This window comes from Dermacentor andersoni, chromosome 4, assembly GCF_023375885.2.
Source record: "Dermacentor andersoni chromosome 4, qqDerAnde1_hic_scaffold, whole genome shotgun sequence".
Lineage (NCBI taxonomy): Eukaryota > Metazoa > Arthropoda > Arachnida > Ixodida > Ixodidae > Dermacentor > Dermacentor andersoni.
The window spans coordinates 186,161,022-186,186,524 of record NC_092817.1 but is presented as its reverse complement, the minus strand read 5'-3'; the positions used below and the strand labels follow the sequence as shown (position 1 = coordinate 186,186,524).

At 47.6% G+C, this 25,503-nt stretch overlaps 1 protein-coding gene across 1 annotated transcript; it reads right to left on the bottom strand.

Annotated features, from left to right (window-relative positions):
- Window positions 1-1,824: 1,824 nt before the first annotated feature.
- Window positions 1,825-25,212, bottom strand: LOC126530605 (uncharacterized). Its single transcript, XM_050177867.3, has 4 exons — window positions 25,142-25,212; window positions 11,125-13,003; window positions 7,767-8,297; window positions 1,825-4,899 (listed from the first exon to the last, which is right to left on the bottom strand). Exons 1-3 carry the CDS (start codon window positions 25,210-25,212, stop codon window positions 7,848-7,850), a joined length of 2,400 nt encoding a protein of 799 aa, XP_050033824.2. The 3' UTR covers window positions 1,825-4,899; window positions 7,767-7,847.
- Between the last annotated feature and the right edge of the window lie 291 nt (window positions 25,213-25,503).

Sequence of the window (25,503 nt, the reverse complement as noted above, 5' to 3'; positions counted from 1 at the left end):
GCCTTACTGCCTCACGAAATCTTCGCTTGCACCGAATCCCACAGTTAGTGCAATATTAGTTAGCTAGTGCATAATCTGCGTACTTGTACCGCGAATCTCGCAGTTCCGTACACGCTTGTCGTGGGGCGGCGTGCCATGTATTACACTGTACACGCGACCTGCGCCCGAATGGGCTTTCAAAGGTGAATGATTACACTACAAGTTAGCTTGTCTGTCTGCATATGATCCGAATATAAACGAAAACAAAAGATGTGCGCGTCTTTTGAAGACCAATAATTCCGTATCCTCTATCGCCTTAAGAGTTGGAGGTCAGCCGTATTTACAGTCGCCGTAGTGCTGCGACGCGTGATACGAAGCGGCTTCGTTTTCGTGGTGGCTTGACGTTTAGTACTCAATTCTTGGGTGCATCAGCTGTATCATTAGCATGTATCTCTGAAGGATATTTCCTTTTATTTGTTAATGCAACTTTCGCACACCGTTCCATTAACTCCTTCATGAAACCCTGCCTTTCTCCAGCGCGTCGACTGCGCCGAAATGCTATACTCGATGTGACGTACACATTATTTCACTAGTGAACGTATAAGGCACAAAAAAGCAATTCCTCTTACGGTCCTTTTGAATGACCTTAACTGAATGGAAGGATAGGTATTCCGGATCTTGGAATATATGCATCATTAAACGTGATCGCGGCGAAACTTCAGACGGATGTCTGATAAGTGCAGTTCATGAGTGAGCTGAAGGTCTTTTCTCTCTAGCGTAAAATTGTCTAAAGTAATTTTGCCACCTTTCGAAAGTTCTGCATTACTGATTGAGTAATCATCCGCGTACGTACCAAAAAATGCGGTGCGTCATACCACTGACTTTTTCTTTTAGCGTACGGTTAATTTTCGCATTCTCGACCTGCTGCACACTTGCGCTTTGTGTAGATAAACGTTGCCTCCCCGATACGTGGTCGTTGATTTTAAATATGAAGCAAATAGCTCATTGAAAGCATGCACCGAAATGCCGCATTTGCCTACAAAAATCTTTCCGTGGTTTACCTGTATGGTGTACTCTTTCATCTCTTTAAATAATTCCACAGCTGCGGGACTGAATATCAAGGTGGACGACATCGATGACAAAGGCGGAATAAGCGACCGTGCAGTGGTTCGTAAAATAGTTCACAATATGCTCGGAATGTTTGATATGAAAACGGTCGCCAGCATTCAGGGTAGCCTGGTTCTTTTGTATATATATATATATCTTGGCTCCACATGGCTACCAAGTGGCCTTTTCTGGTACAGTAACGCGGAATAGTCGATAAACTTTGTGCGTCCTGATAGTGAACATGTCACGACCTCACATCGGCCCATGGTCTTAAAAACGTAGGGCAAAGATATGGTGGAAATGTGTTATTTGCGTCGATCCACTGGCTACACAACATTTTCTCGTTAGCTTACAAGCGCGTTTGGAAACCGACCGGTGTACTACGTCATTCCACTCTGCTGGAGTAGTTTACAAAATACCAAGCCTCGGAGGCTATGACTGAGAAAATATGCTTATAGAAATATACAAGAGGTGCCGCAACTATCTCGGAGCTCGCCACCTTCATGTTGGTGCGCACGTCCAAGCGTTGGCAGTGCATAGCGTGCCGGTATGTCAGTGGCATCTAAAGGGTTAAAACAACTTCTAATGCGGCTTCGGACTTTATTATGTGCAGCTACACACCGTAGTTTAGCAGGTGCACATCTTCATATAAGAGGAGGGACCGTATTACACATGAACATATGCTTTCGTGTGCTTTAGCCAAAAATCAGAAACTTTGCATGATACCGTGTAATCAGATGTGTTGCATAATAAACATGTTTATTCTCTCTTTCTCTCTGCTTGCCATTTCGCTTCATTGGGGTTTGTTCTTCGTTTTTGTTCTTTTTCATTTCTTCTGTATGTGCATAAACAGTTCTGAGTAGACATGAATAAAATTTCGTTTGTTTTCACAGCGCTTTTGCCGTGAACTTTCTTTCTTCGTTTTAGCAATGAGATTTATTTGTTACCATGAAATCAAGACTTCGCAGTCTTAAAAAAAAATATTGACCGTTTCGAATAGTAAATTCTCAAATCGAATACTAATCGAAAATTTTGATTATTCGCACACCCCTGTACTAAAGTAGAGAGACACTGATCTGGCACTGCAACAGAACAAGTCAACTTTTATTGCGCTACCCCGTCCTGGCAAAATGATCGCTGCACAGTCATCGGAAACGAATTGAATGATGGCCCGGGCAGAATTGTCGCCGTCGGAAGCCGTTCGCTCACCGTAAGAAAGCTTCCTCGCGGAAGACGGCTAGGAACTCAGCCAACCTGCCTTAATATTGAATAATTCCCTCGCCAGGTCCAATCAAAACTTTCGGTTATGATGAGGACGATGCTGATTTATTCGGATATCCTTCGAAATGATGCGGGGACAAATAGTCACTTAGCCTGCTTTATCTAATTGAGTAATATACAGATTATTCATCAGCCTAGCTAGCGTTTTGTCAATGTCTCCCTAATCATTTCTGGCTTCCTTAAAACCTCCATTTCTAGATTGTTTAGTTACTATGCCTGCAACGGATCCAGTCCTGTCAAGCTCTCCCCTTCTTTTTTTCCTCCTATACTTTAAAGATCTCCTATGTCGACAGCTGACCGCTTAATGCTTCCATCTAATTTAAATGCCTGAAAGGCGGACGTTCCCTACCGGTCTTACTGGGTGAATACCTTCGCATTGCATTAGCATGTGTCGAGTGGTCTTCGAATTTTCACTACCGCGCACACATGTCTCATCCTGGTGGGGATGTTAGCTCCGGAATGCTTTATTTTTATTTATTTACTTACTTTTTTTTGCCGTCCAGCTAGGGCTTCAAATAGCAAAGCATTTCCCTCCGTGCTACCATGAAAATTTCATCTTCTAATACACTGGTTGTAAAGCGCCGTCTAGAAAGCACTTTACCTCACTAAATTTTCAAATCGCTGTGTTAGCTGAGGAGATACGGGAGTAATTAAAGGGCCACGTAGCTATGATGCCCTGAAGCGAGCTTCACTGCCAGTAGAGACACACGCAGAGAGAGAGAGAATAACTTCTTTAAATTATGCCTACCATACTGCGCTCGTTTACCCCCTTCGCCGACAGACACCCACTGCCAAAACTAGCATCCGCAAGCGACGTTCTTTCCCTGCCTTCCCCCGCACCAAATCTGAAGGACCGTATCATGTTACTTCCACCGATTGCTGCCTCCATTCTTTATCTGTCTTCCCCTTCTTGCTACGCGGCACACTTCCAGTGACGGTTTTGCGCGCTGTGCATTGGATGTCTTATCGAAGCCACGCGTCATAATAGGTGTCGTCGAAAGAAGTACGCGTAGCCTTGGGACACAAGGAAACATAGATTGATACTGATAGACTCAGTAAACACAGGCGTAAGTCTGCGCCCATCTGTCTCCTTCTTTCCCCGTGTTTTCGCGCGGTTTCTATCAATGCATCCACGCTTACAGGCCTGGCTGTCAACATTGGTTTCGTTCGAAATTTGAACTGTTCTGACGCCGTGCCGCGGTTCGATGTATCGCAGACAGCGTGCGATGTGCGCACCGTGCTTGTCTGCTTCCAATGCATCTGGTGATAGGCTCTTTGAGACTACGAATAGTAAAGCGCCTCCTATTTTCGCATTGCCACTCTCAGCGCCCTCGCTGTCGGCGTATTCGCCAACTAAAGCAGCTCGTGCTTCAATATCGCCGCTCACCAGTGGCTACTTTCGCTAACCTCTTCTCCCAACGACTGCGCCTTCATTCTCGTCAGAAACTGCAGAAATTACACCGACCACTCTTCTGCGCACGACTGAGGTGGCGCGCGGCTCCTATGTACCCGCCCTCTCCCACAACAGTGGCCATTCACTCCGGCGCCTCTCCGCCGCTGTCTTACAGGGCCGCCCGCAACCTGTCGCATTTCCCAGTCTGGGAAGCAGAGAAAGTAGTTGCCGGTCTCATGTAGTTTAGGCGCGGTGGATCAGAAAAGTCCTCAGGTAGGCCCGCTGCAATGCTCCGACAATCGTCGTCTTACCGTGCCTCCTGCAGCGAGTTCTCTAACCCTTGGTCTCTTGGTTCACAGCGAACATTAGAATCTCACTTGCCCTCTTCTCTTCATAGGTCCCAATAAATTATCCATCTCTGAGGCCTTATTACGGCTCATCAAGGCGGCCGCTCACTATTGCCGTCTTTAGCGCTACATGCATATATTCCGGCCAAGTTAACACGACCCTTCTCTACCGTTAGAAACACAACTACACAAAACTGCACCGTGTGCCGTGTCTTAGTTTGTTCACCCTCCTCCGTGCCCTATAGACCATCATGATCTACCAAGGAGTCCATCTTGTTGCACTGGTACACGGAGTCCAGCATGCGCGTGCTTCCACGGCCATGACGCAGCTCCCCCAACGCTCTTCGGTAGCCATCCGGCCTATCCGAGCGTCGCACGGAAGCTCATTCAGGGTTATTTATCAGACTGCTTCTTCGACGACGGGGAAGGCTGAACGCCGCATAAACGTTGTTGCAACGGGCTTCACACTTCCCAAACACCGACACAGGCTTTAAACGGCCAGCACTGTACAGAATGATAACAAAGTCATCACGTGGCACTATTTGCTTCCGTGAGCACCAGCAGAGGCCGCTGCGCCTCCTCAGTCGCTTGCTTGTAGGCGAAAGTGTTCAGAACAGCAGTTTTTTTCGCGGCGTTGCAACTCTCACTTCACCGACCGTGCTCAGATATCCGTGGCGTCGTCACAAGCAATTGACGTGTGTTTGCGACGCTCCTGCTGGAATTCGATAAGACTGGTGTCGAGATTCTTGCTTCCTGGTGCAGCTAAAAAACTCTTCTCCAGGCACAGCCAACCTGCATACATGTAACAAAAAGGAACAATAAGTTTTCGTGCACCACACTTCTTTTCTTTTTCTTTTGAAAAGGTTTTGTCGCCCAATTGCTAGCCGTTTCAGAGAGGGAGTCCACGATATACAAATACATTTATATAAAATAGTTGTCAATCCAATGCCGTTGAGTTGAATTTAGCAGCATGCCCAGAAAAAAATAAAATCCGACGATCAGCCGTTCGTGGTGCGTTACCATAGGAAAAAGAAATATCCCAGGTGGACGAATATTCGGAGTTGCGAATACGAATATGAATAGTTAGTGTATAATCGATTCATATTTAAAAATGATCTATTGGGTATTTTTGAATATTGGAACTAACCAAATGTTTCGCAACAACCGACTCTTAAAGTCGAGTTACTGTTCTCCTGCTGAACGCAGTACCGCAAATTATCAGAACTACAAGGATAAACGTTTTCGACAGAATGCACAAACAAAATGGGTTTTGCAAGCATCATTGTTTTCGGTTTCGCAGTGTAAGTGTGGTGCTGGCTAACACTTGGGTTAGATCATGTACACATATGATAAATACCCTACAATGCGGACGTGGTCGTCGGCGTAGCAGAAGGGCGAATACAACACGCGCGCGATGCAGAGTTTACCGGTTGGGCTTCCACCGGCAGCAAGTTACTTTTTCCTCTGCTTTTACTTAGCTTCAGCTTATAATTTTTTAGCTTCCACCAAAAATTAAATGATTTTCCCTATGCTTCCGTTTTCTTCAATGACTTTTGGCTTCGTATGATTTTGACTAACAAAAATCGGGCCCCTCAGTTCCTCTTCTTATCCTTTACGTGCCCACCGGTTATTTTTGTTTCTGGTATGCCAATTACTGTTTCTTACAGTCCATTCACGCAGAAGTTTTATCTTTTAGGCTGCCACCGGTGATGTTTTCCATTTAGCGGGTCAGTTACTGTATGTACTATATACAGATACTTCAGCAGCTTTCTGTTTTCTTTTTCCATACCGTCTGGTGTTTTCTCAACAACCACTTATTTAGCGTTTCTGGAAAGCTGGTCACAAAGCAGCCTGTCGTTCGTGAAAAGCTTGTTTGCAACTAGGCTCTAAAATTGTAGAGGGGCTATTAGCGCAGTTCGTTTTATTACAGTTATAGTGACCTTGTATTTAAAATTGATCTGTCAATGAAGGTTGGCTGTCCATTTTTCACTTTAGTCGGCCACAACAATAACAACACTCCCCTCTCAGGTACTCAGTGCGCTTCTACTTTCAATACTTATTTTTCTTCAATATTCACCACAGAAGATCAGCCTTATCTGCCGGATGTATCGAAACTACCAATACATGTCACCTGTAGAAATAACAGTTGAAAGTGTCGCATGCTTGATAAATAACCTCAAGCTAATCCCATCCCGTGGCGTTGGCGACATTAATTCTAATATTCTGAATATAATACCGTCACAGTATGTAGTAAAAAACTTTCGGAACGTCCCCCGTACTATGCCCGCGCGGATGTTTTATTTTTATCTGGGTACATTTGACGTTTCGAGATATTCGAAAAGTGTTCCATAAATATTCGCATTTACGAATAGCGAATAAAAGGCCGAATCGAATACTACTACTACTACAGTATTCGATTCGTTATTCGAAAGTTTCAAATATTCGAACAGCGCTACAATTTACACTAAGAAATACGGCAAAATAAGTAGCATAGAGACCCAGGTTAGGCTGGAAACATACAAATTGCATTCACTGTAATAGAGCTGTCTTTTTTTTTTTGCTTTTGCTTTTGAAAGGCCATCGCGGGGAAATAAGGAATTTAATTTAGAATACGACTAGACATAAAAGAACATCCAAGCACTGTTTCAAAACATAAGCACCAAAATCAGTTTTCCCCTCTCGTCTTGTTCACTGGTGTCCAGATCTCCTGTTCTCCTTTCCCACTGAGCTAAAGCCGCCAATAGCGGCTTTCACATTGAACGAGGCGACTTTGTGCCTCTTTCGAAAACATGTCTACGTAACGATAAATTTGTGTACTACCTCAAGATGTAAACATTTCAGCATGTGTCGTTTGCGTTCGTTGTCTCCGGACATACGGATGCACCTCCCGCCTGGGTCACCACGACGTGAACAGACCATGCTGCACCGTCTGTGGCTAGGCGTTGCCTTTACGACCTCATATGCTTTCCTTACTGGAATGGCCAACAGCCCCACGTGCTACACATGCAACAGCGATGAGACGCTTACACATATTATCTGTGTCTGCCCGCGATATAGCGCCCAGAGACAAGTGATGTGCAGAGTAACGAACCCGTTGGACAATCGTCCACTGTCAGAACTCAAAGCTTTAGGTCAGTGCTTTGAAAGAACATTCGCGTTGAAGGCCCTACTCGGGTAATGAAGGTTTCTGCTGTCTACCGGGCTTCACGGTAGACTTTAATAACACCGCCCCCTACCGCTCTAAGTGTGCGTGCTTTGTTAGTGCTTGTCTCTCTTTCTATCTATCTCCTCCTTCCATTCTCTTGCTCTTTTTATCCCCCTTAACCCTTCCCCCGTGCAGGGTAGCCAACCGGAATCACCTCTAGTTAACCTCCCTGCCTTTCTGTGCAATCCTTTATCTCTCTCTCTCTCTCTCTCTCTCTCTCTCTCTCTCTCTCTCTCGGTGGTGCGTGTCATATTTGAAATAAAATGAGAACATGTCCTTATTCTGAACTGCCATGATTCGATCGGGACATGTTATTTTCATTCAAGGTTATTGTCGCTCCCCGAATGATGAAAATTTGTGCCCCTCAGCGTTTGTATACGCAACTATGCCCAGTATAATACAGCGGGTCTTGAGCTCATCGGCAATGAGAGCGAATAAGATAGCAACAACTCACCTCTTGGGCGGGCGCAGAGCCTGTATCCGGCAGTTTCAATCTCAACGTCCATGCTCATTCAGGTAAAACGAAGAAGGGCTTTCACCTAACCACGTCCGACACCATAAGGTGCCTGACGATGTTTATTAGCACACGGGCATTCAACACCTGATCGATCTGAGTTGCTCCAGTCGCACTTTTTAGACACACCACATGCTCCCGCACGACTCCTGTGAGAACAAAAAAGTCCAATGCAAGCCGCTCCCGAGCGGCTTTGATTTTGGCTTGAGCGAGCTCTCCTCTTAATAGTCCCGTTTCGCGCACTCTGGCGAGCAGTTCCGGGCTTCCCCCGTGCCGTTGGAATGCCTCGGCGGCCGCCGTTGTCCTGCTTGTTCCCATGACGAAAGTAGTCGCCTCGCGCTCGAGCATGGCGTCCGTGCGAACCTTGTTGAAGATGAGCTTGATCTGCTGCTGGCACACGGCCAGCCCGTCAGTGGGCGACACCACTAGCGGCACAGCCTCCATTACGCGTCGCGGCAGCTTCCAGTACACCTGCACAGGCAACAATCGTTAGACCTGCATCACAACAAAATGCAATGCATCGAGCTTATAACCGGTGGTCTATTACATTACAGAACGGGTGCTTTGGGTGCAGAAAAACGTGGAGGAAGATAGCAGAGTTCTAGGTTATCCGCAAGCTTCCTCCCGTTTGCGCTTTACCGCTAGGACGGGAACAGCGCTTTGGGCTGTATGACGAGAGCACGACAGAGAAGGATCTGACTAACAACAACGGGTTTATTGCGGTGAATGCAATATATATGTCATGTACCAACCAGCCTTCTTTAGCAAACACCTGCTTATTACCGGTTTACCGGAGATGTGTGCGGCAGTAACGATGCTGGTAGCGACATTTGTTGAAAATTTGTCTAACCGCAATGTCTTAGACGCATTTAACACACATAACAGCTCTATGTTTGTCTCGCTGAACACTTCTCCAACAGGTGGCACCACCAACCCGGCTAACTTACATTTACTCCTGCGGTAATCCGCAAACGGCTACAAATCTGTGGAGAAACTAGGCACGGGCACTGCGTGGAGTCTGCCTGTATGCATAAGACAGGTCTAATGGGATATCGTCGGGCGAGGTCTTTGTGCTGCAATGGATATAAAATAACTTACTGCTAATAGTGGCACTAAGATATTCTATTGTTTCTCGGGGCAATGGTATTGTGCTTCTACCCGCATCGATGGCTCAGTGGCGCTCTCCTGTTGAGTACCAGTTTGAGGATCAATAGGACATATTCGACTCCTGGCTACGGCGGCCGCATTTCCACGGAAGTGGAATGCAAGAACATCCGTGTACTGTGCTGTGTATACACCTTAAAGAACCGCAGACAGAAAAAAAAATATTATGGAGCACTGTTTACAGAATCGGTGATACAGATTGTGCCGATTCGGCATGTATATAGTTCCTAAATTTAAATCGTGGAGGTTATCCAAATCTAAATTTTAATCTATAAGCCTGAGGTCTCGGGCTCGATTTACCGGTCACGGCATCCGCGTGCTGACCATGTTTGAGTTAGAGATCGCGGATTCGATGCCGGCTGCAGCTGCTTCTGTGGGACAGTATGCTTCTGAACGACCGTACGTATGTATAGACTTAGACGCGTCTTAGAGAACCCAAGGTGGTCAAGATTAATCCTGATTCCCCCACTACGGCATGTCTCATAGTCAGATCGTGTTTGTGGCATGTAACACCCCAGAATTTATTATTATTCTCTGAAGCCCAAGGTGTAGATGCTACAGACGGTGGCGGAATCAATCTGCAACCTCCGCAGCAGCGGCCTGTGGCATCGTACACTCTGGCAACGTGCGGTCTAGACTAGTCTCTTGCTTACTTCATGCCACACAAGAAGACTGTGCGACTTTCGTTCATTCAGAAATATTAAACAAAAGCTGGCGTTAGTGCACTTATATTTCGTTAAAAGGAATACACAAGTACCCCAGAGTACCCTGATAGGCAAGCATGGCGCTGTATAGGCTGTTCCACACTAAGGGGAAAACTCGCAGCGCATTGCATCGCGATGCGGTGAGCCCTGGAGTACAGTGCCTATTCTACACGCTGTAACTGGAGTCCGGCGGCGGCAGCAACGCGCGCAGGCGCAGACGCTCTAAAGCCCGGAATACATGGAGCGTTTTTGAGGCGATTTTCGCCTCACGGCGCCGATTTGACGCCCGGCGTCGAGAAAAACGCCCGCCGCCGCCGATCAGGACCGGCTAGATTTTGACGCAGCGCGCACGCATCTGACGCTACCGTAAGTGCCTGTCGGAGTCACTTCCTGCTTGCCGTCCGCGCGAAGTAAATGAAAACTCTTTTTAAAATTAGTTTTCAGCAGCGAGAGCCACAACCAATGAACAGAACGAAGCTCAGATAGAAACTCTGCGCAATCCGCACGCCGTTTCAGTCGCACAAGGTTGCCAGACGAAACATTTCCGGCCAACTCTCTCCGCTGAACATCCACAAAAATATCGATACAATACTAAACATACCTGGTAATGTTTATAGACATATTAGGGAGGTATTTATTGCATAATTTATTAATTATTACACAAGCAAACAACATATAAGCATTGTTCGTTTATTTAGTGGTAGCCAAAACATTTTTGCCTTGTCTGGCCACACTGCGGCGGCGTTCGCCGCTCGTACGCCTCATGTAGCCTGGCCGGCGTCCCGCCAGCGCGTTTCTTTTTTTTTTTTTTTTTTGGCGCGCGATAATCGCAGGAGAAAAACGCCCCATGTAGCCCCCGCTTTAGAGCGGAGTCTTGAGCCGCGTCATCTGCTACGGCGGCGCGCGCTAGATGCATTGTAGAGAAGCCTGCTACTATCAGGGGCAGTGCGCGGATTTCATCGTTACGGCGGGAACTGAGCCAATATTCTTCACTAAGCGTTGCGGGATGCCAACCTCTGAGCTTTCATTGGCGATAATAGAGTTCAACAAACTTCTTTTGACAACATGCTTCGTTTGTTCTTTCGAAAGACCGGGCTGCGTGCACGTATATTTCTTCAGTGTCTGTGCTACCGTAATATGCAGCGACTAGAAAGAGACACCAAAAGTGGCACTCTAGCAACTTGAATTCCTCTGTCCGATCTCATCTGCGTGCGCAAAATGGCTGGCCCATTCTGACGCTTTCCTTGAAAAGCTCCCAATAAATGTAGCTGTGGGTGAGGTTATTTCTCATGTCCTACCGTTTGATTTTTTTTAATAATATGACTCTTTTTCTCAGCGCAAGTATTTGCAGACGTAGCCCCTTTGAATCAATGGACAGTCTCTAACCGTGGCTGCACTTCTACGTCAGCGACAAGACAAAACACACACACCTGTGTCGTTTGCGAGGGGCCCAGGAGAGGAAACTCTAGCCGCGTCATGTGCCCGCTGCACAATATGAGAAATGCCAGTTTGTCGGGAAGGTCCTTGAAACACTGCGCGTGTGACGTCTGCACCGATAGTGTGGACAGGCTTCTGTTATGGTTGAGGCCGTCGAATATAATACGCGCAGCCTCGGGTTTGCAGTCGAGTACAATGGCCAAGTCAGTCAGTGTCCTCGTGTGGTTCAGAAAATCCGCCAGGAGCTGCGTCGCATCTTCACTTACGTCTCGGAAGAAATTGATGTGCAGACTCGTAAGATTCTTCGACATTACAAGCAGACTTATCATCTCCTCCAGTGCGTCCGTGGCTCTTCGCATGTCCGTGATGAGGAGAGGAGGGTTATCCGTGACATGCCTGCTGTGCCCACTGCTGTGCCTCTTGCTGTTGCGCGGGCATCTTGCTCGAACGGGATTCCTCGGCTTTGAGGAGTTCGCACGCCCAAGTCCTGCTTCCGAAGGTCCGGGACAGATTACCCCTTTCAGGCATTGTACCTCATTGAGTGTGATCACGGATATCACGTTGTCAATGGTCGTTCGGAAGGTAAACTTGCCAAGGCATCCGTTTGACTTGGCAAGAGGGAGTAGGTCACAGAGTCTGTCTTGGTTTACGTAACCAGCGTCGACCCTCAAGCACGGGTGGGAGCGACCAAGGGCCTCTAAGAAACATTGTGCCCACTCACTGGTCAGCATATCTTCAGGAAGTCCCAGGAAATGGAGAGACTTGTTATGAGTTAGAAAATTCGCGAACGGGTGACAGGTCGCACCATGCTCTAACATGCTTTCGGCGACTTTGGCCCCTTGTTGGTGTTCGGTGCACCAGCGGCACTTGGTTAGGTCAATGCTCTCGACAACGTCGTTGACCAAGAGTGCATTGCTCAAAGCCCGAATGTCTTCCATGTTCATGTAGATACCATCACCGACTATTCGGACTATGTTTCGGTTTGTTTCCAACGCTTTGAACACGGTGCCCATATTAGGCAACGAGTAGCTCCAGTCCTCTATCGTGAGCTCTCGAAGAGTGACGTTCCCAGCGAGGTAATCGGCAAAACGCGAGCCATGTTGCTCAATAATATTCCAATCTATGTGCAAACCCTCAAGAGTCGAGTTCTTCTCGAGCCCTTTCACGATACGCGTGGCGTTAATTAATGTGAAAAGGATCCTCGTCAGGCGTAGGCGCTTTAGCGATGCCGTCTTTTTAAGCAGATAGCGCGTGGCACGCTCAAAAGCACAGCATTCGTTGACCTGTCCCCACATGGACAGATCGTACAACTCAAGTTCCCGAAGTCGCACCAGTCTAGGGAGGACTTGCGTCAGTCCTACAGTAGACGCATCGTCGAGTTTGTAAGAACCCAAGCTCAGCCGCTGCAACCACGGTGCCTGTTCTAGGGTGTCGAAAAACAGCACGTGGTGGTGACGCAAGAGGCAGGCGTCAAGCTCCACGGTTCTCACGCAGTAGTTGTTCAGCAGGAGCCAATGGAAGAGAAGCACGGCACTCCTGTAGCGCTGAGCGCGGAAGCCCACGTCGCCTTTGTCCGGGACGACGTCACCGTCATCCTTGCACCACGTGGTGGGTGGATTCGAACAAAGCGCGAGTATCCCTGGACTAGTCTCCAGGAGCTCTACGCGTATCTCCCAGAGAAGTTCGTTCCACGCTCGCAGGTGGTTAACAGTATGTCGGCAACGAGAGGGCGCTATCGAATGCCAGGTGACGCTGTCCAGCTGAATGTCGGCGCACCTGACGGCGTCGGCGAGCAGTTCTGCTGGTCCGAGTTCGGGACACACTGGCGACACGAACAGGGCGTAGTCCAGGACGTTGTCCGGCTGTGGTAACCTGCATGCACAGACAGACCTTCAATACTGTCATGCGTGTATTCTTTTGCTCTCTGCTGGTGAATGTTTTTACACATGATTATCACCGCCATCAAGCTGTTGCTTGGCGCCATACGCGCCTACTGTATCCCGCCCTTATTGAGTTTTGTCACTCATTCTGTAGTAAAGAGTTTGACGAAAGAGACTGCGTGCGCGCCCAGAATAGTGTTGCACATTCTTGAATATAGGCCACCACCAGCGAGCACTCTAGAATGTACGGGATTACATACAGGCGTAAATAGCAGACGGACTTGACCTGTCATTCCAGATTTCGAAGGCCTACGTTGACCGTGCTCAAACCATCAGTGTGATTTGAGTATCCCCTAGTTTTTTGGAGCACAAGTAGGCCCACTAAAGAAATATATTGTTAACGGCATGGTATTGGCACTGCACAATACTAACAGAGTAAGGGGTAGAGATTGGTAGATGCGCCTGCAAGCTATGCTCTATATAGGGGTAGGGGGAAACGCAGGTGGAGGGGGGCATGATAGGGCCAGAATCTCAGTGAGTGGGAATGCACGTAAGCAGTTGTGCTGTATAGACTGGCTTGACTCTCCACCTGTGCGCCGTTCTTATTTGTTCTTGCGCGATACTATATATGTCGTTACCTTCATAGTGGAAACAGAAACTGATAGCAAAAAAGATATAGAAAGAAAGGTACGTTTGCTTCACGCACTTCACAGTTATCACCATTGCTGTCACTAAAAACGTGCTGCTAATTTAAACCCTCTATAAAATATCTCGATTGAGAAAACCTTCATGGGTGAATGGCGCCGCAGTTGCCTGCCAGGTGTTGTACGAGTTGAAGTGTATTAATGCGACAGCATTATATGCCCCATGAAGCGGAAAATCCGGGAAGCGTCCAGCGTTAACATACGATGGTACCAAGACCAAAGTGACTAAGTGATGACGTCACGTTCCCGGCCCGTTCGATGACGTCACGTTCGGGCCTCACGGTGAGCCACGTCGTCTCACGGTGATCTCACGGTGAGCCACGTCGTCGGACGGACGCCGTGGCTCACGCCCAAAAAATTGGATTTGCCCAATTCGAAAATTGAGTTCGCCCACGTTCAAAACCGACCTGGCCTACTCTCAAAATTTACTTGACCCACCCCCAAAATTAACTTTGCGCAATTCGAAATTTGAGTTGACCAACGTTCAAAACCGACCTGGCCCACTTGCTAAAATTGAATTGATCATCCCCAAAGTTTGGGTGGCCCATCCCCAAAATGTACTTTTCCCAATTCGAAAATTGTATGACTTACGTTCAAAACTGACCTAGCCCAATCCCAAAATTGCTTTGACCCACCCTTAAAACTGACTTTGCTTAATTCGAGAACGTGACCAAGTGATCACGTCATGCGACATAGTCAAGGGACATGGACGTCGATATAGTCGACAAGGCAAGAATGCTTTCGCATTCAATGCACGTAAGGAAACTGAAGTGCCTCTGTAACTTTTTATCCGAGCACAACCCACCGCGCCGTCCCAAAAATATAGGTGTGGCGTTGCGGTGCAATTTCCAAGACTGTTATTCCTATAGTGTGGTCCATCGGGGAAATGGAGAACTGCTTGCAGGAAGCTGCAGACGTGGTGAGCGACTATGCTAAGTCATGCGGGCTCAGCTGCGCCCCCCAAAAGTCGGAGCTACTCCTGGTCTCACCGCGAGAGAAGCACAGATCCGACTCGCCCACTATCAACATACAACTGGAGGGACACACCATCGTTCCGTCTCAGAGCGTAAAGATACTGGGAATGGTTTCCAGTCGGATCGCACCAATACAATATTAATTCAAAAGCTTAAGAATACAACAGCCCAAGTTACCCACATGATCCGGCGAATAACAACCAAGACAAGAGGCATGGGGGAGGCGGACACGCTTCGGCTTGTCCAAGCTTTCGTCGTGTCTAGAATAACTTACGCTATTCCATACGCACTACTCAACGCGACGGAACTCAGGAAAATCAACACAATGATCAAAAAGGCATATAAGCAGGCGATGGGCCTGCCGATCAGTACGTCCACAGAACGCCTAGTACGACTAGGTGTGCACAACACGGCCGAGGAGCTGATCGAGGCACATTTATCCAGTCAGCGAAGAAGGCTGGCGGTAACGGAAACAGGGAGGTCCATTCTCTTACGCCTGGGGCTCTCTGCCCCTCTGAGCCGTCCGCCGCCTCAGACTGTGAGCTTACCCCATGCTATCCGGAGCAACATCACCGTACGTCCTCTACCTCGCAATATGCACCCAGTGCACAACGCAGAGCGAAGGGAGGCACGCGCCCTGGCCATACACAAGCGATACGGGACTTTACCCTCCACAGCCTACACGGATGCTGCTTCTTAGCCCAGACACGCGGCCAGAACAGCCACCGTAGTCGTCAACAAAGAACATCGCAGCAGCATTTCGCTCGCACAAAACAATCCCCTCCAAGCCGAGGAAGCGGCCATAGCCCTCGCGCTCTCCCAAACAGTGGTTGAAGTCATAGTGACCGACTCCCAACAGGCGCGCCGCAACTTTGCTAGCGGCAGAATTCATACCACTACGCTCCGGATCATCAATCAAAAGCCGCCAACGAGATCAGTCATGATCATCTGGGCGCCAGCTCATCAAGGCATTCCTGGCAACGAGGTCGCCAACCACGTGGCTCGAGATCAGACCCACCGAGCCGACGCCGAGGAGTCTGAACCCGAGCGCATGCACCCTTTAGTCTCGTACCAAGACATCACACAACACTACAAGCTAACCCGCAGAACATATGCACCCCCACACAAGTCACTACCTAGAGAGCAGGAGCGATTCCTCCGAGCTCTACAGGTTAATACATTCCCCCACCCAACCAGAAATCACCTGATAGCCCCTACACAATTCTCTCCGCAATGCCGCTTCTGCGCAGAGCCCGGGTCCCTCAGGCACATAGTAGGGGGTTGCAGAGCGGCACCATTAAATCCTCCAAACCCTTACCCCACTAACGAGCTTTGGAAAGAGCCTTGGCCAGCTCCGACCTCGAGGATCAGCAACGGCTGATTGCGAGGGCCCAGGACGCGGCCCGAGCTCAAGGTATTCTGGAATGAGGACGCCTCTCCAAAGCTGCATTCACCGAATAAAAATGTTTATTCTCTCTCTCTCTCTCTCTCTGTCAACCTCAAGAAAGTCGCACGACATTGGCCTATCAACATCATCAACGTGTGTGAATACCTTAAAAGATGAGCCGCGCAATCCAGGTCAAAAAAAAAATTATGCCATAACGACAATCTTATTATCAGACGAGTCGTAGGCGGGAGTAATATTTATTTACTTAATTATTTATGATACCCTAAGTACCAAAGGCTTTAAAGTGTGGAGTGGTTATAACAATTACGCACTAAGCACAATATACCGTACATTGGTAATAGCCTTAAAGTCGTCCATCATCTTTAAAGAATGGATGCACCGCCTTTTACAGCGAAGCTGTTTATGCGGACCATGTGCCGTCGTTGTCGGACTTCGCTAAAGCTGTCATCATCAGCAATGGCTCCAGCGTCGTCGTCTTCTTCCACAGCTGGCTTGTTGGCGCTACGTGGTGCTAACGCGCGAACGCGCTGGTGCCACTGCTTCCGCGTTCGTTGTCGTGGTCGTCTTCCCCAGCTGGCTAGGTTGCCGCTCGTTAGTCCAGCGTAGAATTTCACTTCGCTTTTGTCGTCGTAATGGGGACGCCGCGTTTACGGTAGTATCAACTAGTGCTTAAGGGGGTATGAGCCATACATTTCTTACCAGCAGAACCTTGTCGATGCGGCGCTCAGCCGATGCGCCGACATCAACCGGTTGTACTTGACCAACATCAAAGGGGCTTACCGATTCTACCACGGAAGGAGAATGTTGACCGGCAGCTGGCAGATGAATCCATTAGACTTCGCAAACACCCTGTGAAGACTGACAGAGGCTTGCCTAGAAGGTCTTACAGTGAATCGTAGTGAAGTTACATTGACATTGCTAAACGTCCGTTCTCTAAACAAGCACGCTCCTGACATGATTCACGATGACATTCTTAGAAAGTCGATGTCATCTGTTTCACGGACACGTGCGATGCCAACATGTCGCAAGTGAATGAATTCACTGCACTAGTGCTAACATGCAACTCAGATAGACCCACTGGAGGAGTAGAGCTGTACTTCACGCGCAAGCAAAATAGAACACCCTGTGTAACGCTCGGTGTAACTAACACAGTTTCACTGTTCGATCATCTTCACGGACTAGAAGGGGCGGTGATTTACTCTTTTTTTTTTGCTCATTTCCCTTCCTCTCTAAATGCGGTTGCCACGACTGGGATCGCACCCGCGACCAAGAGCTCAGCAGCGCAACGCTACAGCCACTGTGCTGTCGCGGCGGTTACTCCTGCTCGAGGAACAGAAAAGATAAAGGAGAAAATTACAACAGGCCATCAAAGCGTAACCTTCGTGCCATCGTTAACACATGAGATGTTACCTGGCTTTGCTTTTCACGCGAGTTTTTTTTCATAGCTTGTTCCTGCGCCCGTAGCTGCGATTACGCTGTCGCTATGGCAACATTATGCGCATTTCCAAGCTTTCGAGGGAAGGGACAAGGGGCACGAATGAGCTAGTGACGGTCTGTTTATTTGGCACCAGTATACCCTACGGCATATATTGAATAAAAAGGACGTAGGTCTGTTGCTTGGATGAAGTCGAAGAGCGGCCGATGCAAAGGCATGTGCGTCCAGCTCGTTAGGTCAGGTGGTCGTTCTCGTCGAGCCCGACCTGCCATTAGCCGGAGAGGCGATCGAGTGTAGTGAAATATCTGACCCCCTGAAGCCGATCTAAGGCGTCGTCGAGGCAAGGAAGAGGGTATACAACCGGTTCGAGAATGCTGTTGAGGCGGCGATATTCTACGCGAAATTGCGCAGGGCCATCCGTCTTTCTCACGAGAACTATAGGGGGGATGACCAAGGACTAAAGGAGCGAGATATGATGCCAAAGTGTAATATATCTTCCACTTGAGCAGGAGAAACACGACGGGGGTTGTGCCGAACGAGTGCATGGAAGCCAGTGTTTATTTTGTGACGAACACGAGTAGTGCAGCCACGTTCGCTCGGTGATAACGCCAAGCACCTTTGAAATTTCACCAGCAATGCTTGAGTATCTGACTTATCGGATGACGTTAGGTTTGGGCCGAAATGGAACGCATTGAAGACGACGAAGTCATCGCCACTCTCTGGAGAAGTACAGTGTTGCACTGTTGTGAGGACGGAGCAGGGCTAAAGGGCAGCCCCGGACGCCAACACAGTTCCAGAGTGCACGCGCAGTGGGCTGTCTGATAGGTTGAACGCCAGGACAGCAAATGCAGAAGAGGAGCGCAGTAAAGAGCGTGGGATGGCAAACTCATTGCGCGGTCCCGAGCAGATAGTGCAGTCAACGAAGACATCCGCATGTAAGCATACGTCCATGTGGCAACGAACGGGTACCCACGCAGCAGAAGACAAGCGTATGGTTACTGTAGATATTGCCAGCACAGGAGATAAAACAGTTGCGGTGGGCGAACATGTTCATTTTTGTGCGGCTTCGGTAGAAGCGCTGTCGTTAGTGCACATATCCATGTTGAGAAGGCTTGTACTCTCGTACGAAAGCAAGAGAAATGCTTGCGCAACGACGAAGTGCCATTGCTGAGAAAGGAGAGAGCTCCTGCGACCGCATGGCTGGCGAACTCAAATATAGAGCGCGCGCACGAGGACAGCATCTTATTTGCGACTGTGTTGACTGCCAGGTCAAGTGCCGGATCGTGAGGGAGCAATTATATACCTGGCGTGGTTAAAGTTCATGCTCACGCCCAGTGTTGAGCACCAGTTGCAGCCCAAAATTAAGGGTGCGCAAAGGTTTTGCACCACAATGGGTGGGACACTTACACTTTTTCCGAAAGCAGTCACAGTCATGGAGATTTCTCCAAGGGATGATAGAATCAGAAGTTACATGGTGAATGTTTGCAGGTGTCGTACCAGAATCTGAAGCCTGAGATGGAAGCGACGGTGGCGTCGTTCGCGGAAATGGGGTGGCCCAGTCGAGGGGCCGATGATGGCGCCGGCTTAGAATGCGGCAGCTATATGCGAGCGAAGGCATGGGGAAAGAGGACGCCTTGGTGCGGTTTAACATGACCGCTTCCACGAAAATATAATGGGGGCCCGGCGCCTTGAACTCGTTCCAAGCGATACACGACCCACCCAAATCTCAGCCGCCCCAAAGCACAACTATTCTGACCCAATGCTACTCTATCCTTCTTGTCATGTCTTGTTTTCTAACCCTGGCGCATACCCACTATGGGGGATTGCCTAAGAATCAGGCGGTTTCTAGTGTTTGGAATTAAAACAAAAAATAAATTTTAATAACAGAGCGTGGGAGTGAAGAAATTAAAGTTAGAAATTCAAACAAAATGTTAGGAATTTTCAGATGAAATAATTGTATCACTATACTTGCCATTCTCTTCCTCTTCTTTCACTTGCGGAGTTCTTCGTTACCGTTACAATATTAATTTGGGGCACTACTTGGCTAAGAGTTTACGATAAATTGATAGCGCTACAAGAAATAGTCTCACGTGCGTTCGAGGGTATCATGGTCATGTTTAATTATTTATCACCAAACCATTTTCAATAAGACGTTCTGTGTTAAAGGCAAACCAGGTTCACTACTACAGGTTGCTGCGATACATTAAAGAAAGCAAATCACAGTATATCCATAATGCACTCTAATCCGCACTATATCTTCTGACAGCTTATGAGAAAGCCAAAAATAAGAACTAATTATTGAAAACAACTAGCCAGTTACGAAGCACCTTCACTACTAAATCGACTACATGATTATGATGACGAAATTGTGGAGAGTTCGAATTAATCACATCAGTCTTTTCTCATTCGGAACAATGTTGAGTCTGTCTGATTGAAACCGCAGTATATTGTGATATATTTTATTTCATTTTGAAGTTACACTTGTAAGTTGTAAACAAAATCTGCCTTGAGATTCTTGTTTACAATTTTCGGATTTTTATAGACATTTTCTCTTTTTCACGTAAATAACATTTTGTATCGCGACACTCGCCATGATTTCACCATGTCTGTGGAATTTGTGTGCTGTACGTGTATGGCTTGCGGTCCGAATTGTTGTAGGAGCAAAATCCTTCGTGAGTTCATACGGCCTTTAGCTTCTGATTCTTTTCTGTGATGAGCAGAATAAATAAAATTCCATTCAAATGATAAAAGAAAGACAGCAATAACGGTAAACGTGAAATGCTACCTTTCACCAGCATATTACACCAGCTGTGTTTTCACCTCTTTCCTCGTACCGACTTCCCTTCAAAGCTGTAACCGACACGTAAAGTGCTCTCAGAACTAACAACACAGATTGAACATCTTGATGCTCTTATGAGTGTGTGCTCGCTTTGTCCTCTAGCTAGCATCTTCACTCTTCAGGTGTAACATCGTATCACTGATGGGAAACAAATGAAATTGGTTCTTTTTGTGTTGATGTTGATGATGATGAATGAGGTTTTTATGATGCAAGGGCCACGGGAGGCGAAAGAGCACCAAAGACAGCGAGGGACAAGGACGGGCGCAGTCCGAGATATGTTGCCTGCAGGCTAGAGTGAAGTGTTTTTTCCTTTCAAATTTTGCTTCCCGGCACTCCAGTAAGATGTGAAGGACGGTCAACCTCTCGTTACATTTGGCACAGATAGGAGGATCATTACCTCGAGTTTAGACGACATCCGCTTCCCGTGATTTCTTTGTTGATGACCAAGTCCCTAACCGTTATTGATTAGGTGAAACTTATTAGTTATTTCAGCATCTTAAAGATGTTGCCAATAGCTTCTAATATTTTTTCTACCGGAACGCTTTCATATCTATGGCTGCGACAGTCGTGGGAGCGTTTTGAGCTTTTCTCGGTGTAGCGAGTTGATGGCCAAAATATTACCCTTGATTCCTCTGTGTCCAGGCCCCCAGAATATTACGATGTGTTGTTCGTCTGCGTTCATAGTGCACAGAAGCGAATATAGTTATATAGAAATGTAGAATATATATAAATCCTGCCTTCACCTGCTTAGACGAGTGATGAAGAAGACTAAGCATTTACTCAGGAAGAAGAAGCAATTGATGAATTGAATATGTACGTCCACTTTTCTTTTTACGTTTCACCATTGGAGCCTCCACCTTCAATTCCCAAACGCAGCACACGGTCTTACCTAAAGAGAAACCGGGCCGAGATCTAAAGCATCGTTGTGACGAAGATGCACTCAACTCTAAACGCTGCATACGGAAGCGACAGCACACCTGGATTATCTGTAACAGTTTGTCGGGCGTGCGATGACTGGTTAAAAAGCTTGAAGCAAGAGTACAAGGCTTCAAAGTCCTATCGAGAGCGCCTCTGCCTCTTAACCATTATGCCACCAGAAGAGGGAAACAAACGCGTTCCAGAGGCAATCCCAGCTGTCACAACGTACATGCTCAGAAAGGCCCGAAATTGGCGCGAGAAACATGATATGTGGTCAGATCCTATTTCGTACACGCGGTTAATGTTAAGCACATCGAATGTGCAAGCTGCGCTCGGCTACTTCACCAAGGACGAACTTGGGTACTCTCGGCAGACTCGGAACAAGAAGGACATTGTGTCAGTCATCACGAACGGCCAGAGAGAGTAGGTCTCAAAGCAATTTATTACACGTCCTATCCGCGAGCGGTTCCAGATGTTCGATGCAGCTCAACCCAGAACTTCCACCGCTCTGTCAAAGTTTTACAGCCGGCGTCCAAATTTGGTGCTACTCGCACCAGAAGAGGTTTGCTGCGCCAACCTTTGCGTCTCCCTGCCGGGGAACGTAAGTGGCATGCAAAGCTTGCTTAAAAATTAAATTATGGGGTCTTACGTGCCAAAAGCGCTTTCTGATTATGAGGCACGCAGGAATAATTTGGACCACCTGGGAGTCTTTAACGTGCACCTAAATCTAAGTACCACGGGTGTTCTCGCATTTCGCCCCCATCGAAATGCGGCCGCCGTGGGCGGGATTCAATCCCGCGACGCCGTGCTTAGCAGCCCGACACCATAGCCACTGAGCAACTACGGCGGGTCGAAAGTTCGCTAGAAGGGTTGAAAACATTGTGCCTTTCGCGGTTTCCCAACGCTAGATTGTATGGCAGATCAATGCGAGAGCTACCCATGGAGTAAAAACCTCACTTTGGCTCGTCTGAGAATGGTTGACGAGGACAAGATCACGTTCGCTCCTTGAGAAAGCGGCGACTTAATCAAGAAGACGTCATCTCCAACCGTTTTTCACGCGATAGCGTTAACGGCCTCGTGTTGCAGAAAATCCGGCGTCCGGCTCAGTAGCCGGCGTTGGCGCCCCATGAGCAAAATTGCCTTATATGTTATACGGTACTAATGTTTTTCTTATATTATTAAAGTTGCTCACAACTTGTCTTACATCTTTTACTAAGTTATTCCTCAGAATTGTGACTATGACAGCCCAGAAACAAATGCCATGAAACAAAACACCAACAGCGCATGCCTTTTATGTGAAATCTCGGACTGAAATTTTAAAAGTTCGATACGATAACAGAAACGTGAAAATTATGTAATTTTTCTTTTGGCGCGCCAGTGCGCAACTTCTGGGGTCGGCCCTCGCAAGAGGCAGCGTTTCTGCCAGGAAGCTTGCCTTAATGCATAGCGTTCGCCGCGAGCCCTTCCAGGTAAACATTACGGTTACATAAGGTGTAGTTGCCGGGAAGCGTGAGACGCAGTCAGGGATCTTTGAATGCTATGGCGTTCCACTCTTGAAGCTTAAGCGTCCTCAAATTTTTGTGAATGAGGTAGCGAAATCGGTGGCCAAATGCATTACTCACGAATGCATACGCAGCCCTCAAGTCATGGCTATTCATGAGGACAATAAGGGTCAGCCGCGCGGAAGCATCGTTCTGATTTCGCGGAAAACTGGACTGTCCTTCTCTGAAATGAAACACAATCGTATCATTGGCACGAGCAACAAATCTAAATCTTCACCTGCGTCTCCGCGACAAGGAAGGGATCACACAGCTGCGCTGTCATAAGCGACAACATGCGTCGCGATGCAGCGCACGCCTGCTACGCCCTAGGTGGGGTGCACGACGTGTTAAATGAAAAAGCACCCATCTGCTGTCACGTCACCTACGCCATTGATCGGTAGAGCGAGCCCTTTTAAAAATAAGTACCAAGTGTATGAGTTGTGGCGCGCCAAGTAGACGTCCGCGAGGCGGACGTTTTCCGCTGCCGGGCATGGAAAGCCGGTCACGGTGTGGGTGGACTCCTTAAGCACGAAGCTTCCCTGCACAACCAGAGGCCTGCAAGTGCCGCCTCCATTCAATCGGCGCACGAGATGCTCTCCGAACTTGGCGGCAAGCTCGAGAATGTGGCGTGGCTGCGTGCGCCTGCTGCACCCGTCGAGCAGCATCGACAGCGAAAATTGATTCGTGGCATGTGTGGGTGTGGCGCCCACGAGCAGTCAAGCGGATATGTGATGCCCGTTGCGAGAACTGCCGCTGCCGCGCAACTGACGGGGATTAAGCTTTTTTAACTGCAAGGGACACGCAATAAATTTGTTCGAGCACCACAAATAGGGTCGAGATGGTTCTCTCAGGCATTGAGTCCCAGGAAACCCAGAAGAAAACACGTTCACTGTTCTCGCTACAATGAAAATCTGAGGTAAACTTCCCTTCATTTATGGCAACCGTTGCTTTTTTTTCATTTATTTTAGATAGAGTAAGTGTTAAAAAACCGGAACGAGGCCTCAGTACACTAAAAACAGGACGCTAAAAATCGGCCACTTTGATTTATTATATATTGTGAATAGGGGGAACGAAAAAAAAAACATGATATTGCATCCATGTTTTGCCTTACATAAGTGGACTTACAAACAAAAAATTTAAAAGTTGTTTCCGTGGGTTTTTTTTTTCATTTCTTTTGTCGTAAAGGAGCTTTTCTGCTAAACCTTGCTTATTTACCCATTTTTTTTCTTATCTTCTATGTGAAGTAGCAACACATCTTCTGCAGGAATGCTGCAAAGGCAGCATTCTATATTTAACTCTGTCTTCAAGTGTCTCTATGAAAGAGCAAACGCGCGAAGGGGCATCAAAGTTGCAAAACATTTCTCATATCGGCCACGTTTGAAATTTTGCAATAATTGTTTTCTTCCTAAAATACGAGCTCTACAAAATCTGCGCTACGTTTAAAGCACAGGAAATGCGTCTTAATACGAAAAAATGCAAATTACTACGGGCATACAGCCATACACTGAGTTAGTCGTGAGCAAGATTGTTACATTCTAAGATTTCCTTTAGAAAAAATTCGCATGCAATACATGTGCATGGAATCTCATATACACAGCTACTAATCTTACCTGGCAAATGCACGTTAAATATATTTACATAGTAAACAACGCTAACGGTAAACTCTGATGCCTTCGCAGAAATTTCTTCAGTACATTTTTTTTAACCCATTCTGGACTACGGGCGCGCTAACCTCGGACTACTCCAATGTCAGCTCATTTTTACAAAAAATAATTTATTCATCCTACACCTTTATAAGACTCTTGTCTGCTTGAACTCGAGTATAAAAGTTCTGCATGAGATCCTGGTCCTGTTTCTATCGTCAGTCGTTCTGTCCTTGCGTGTTGTTGTTGTTGTGTGTGTGTGTTTTGCCTTGAAACGCAAGACGAGCTTTATATACCATCTAAAGCGGCATTCACGTGAGTGCATTTCAGAATAGCACGTCAGCTTCACGAGAAAAGAGCTTTCCAAGCCAGGTTTATTTATTTACTGCTCAATTTCAGGCAGAACGATGCTTACACAACACGTCACGCATGCCGCAGCCCTATTTCATCTAACGTTTACGTTGAGTTGGAGCAACGTTGTCTTGCCTTTCCCATCTCCTTGACTGGAGTCAGGAAAAGTACTTGCCTTTCGAACTGTTTTGCCAAGCGCGCAATGATGTAATTCACCTTTTTCTTTGGCTCGAAATACACGACTAGTGTCCCCCTGTCACTGGTGCATCATATGATAGAGGAATACATAGGGGATACACGCAAAAACACGAACTCACCCGCAATCACTCCCTGCTGCGCCTTCCTCCATCGATGGTTCGCCGTCCGGTGCAGGACCACTCTCCGCCATGATGTCTGAGCCTCCGTGACCCGTCGTTCCCTCTTCCTGACAGCACTCACGCGCACTTCTGGAAAGCCACAGTCTTGGCCAAGCTACCAAAACAGCATGGTGTTATTGTTGCTTCAAGACATGCGTGGCGCGCAGTTATCCTTTATCCAGGAATATTTCTTCATCGACATTCTTAAGCGTTGAGCAGCTGAAAGCGTTCACTCCTCTCGGTAGGTTAAGCGCACATAGACACGGACGGCGAAAAGAGCCGTAGCAACTAGCTCAGATCCAGACCCTTGTTCAGTTGACTCC

Coding starts and splice junctions, on each gene's coding strand:
- LOC126530605 (XM_050177867.3), bottom strand. CDS start 25,212: ATGGCGGAGAGTGGTCCTGCACCGGACGGCGAACCATCGATGGAGGAA. Junction 13,004..25,141: donor GCAGCAGGGAGTGATTGCGG/GTGAGTTCGTGT, acceptor CTGTGCATGCAG/GTTACCACAGCCGGACAACG. Junction 8,298..11,124: donor GCCCCTCGCAAACGACACAG/GTGTGTGTGTTT, acceptor TTGCCTGTGCAG/GTGTACTGGAAGCTGCCGCG.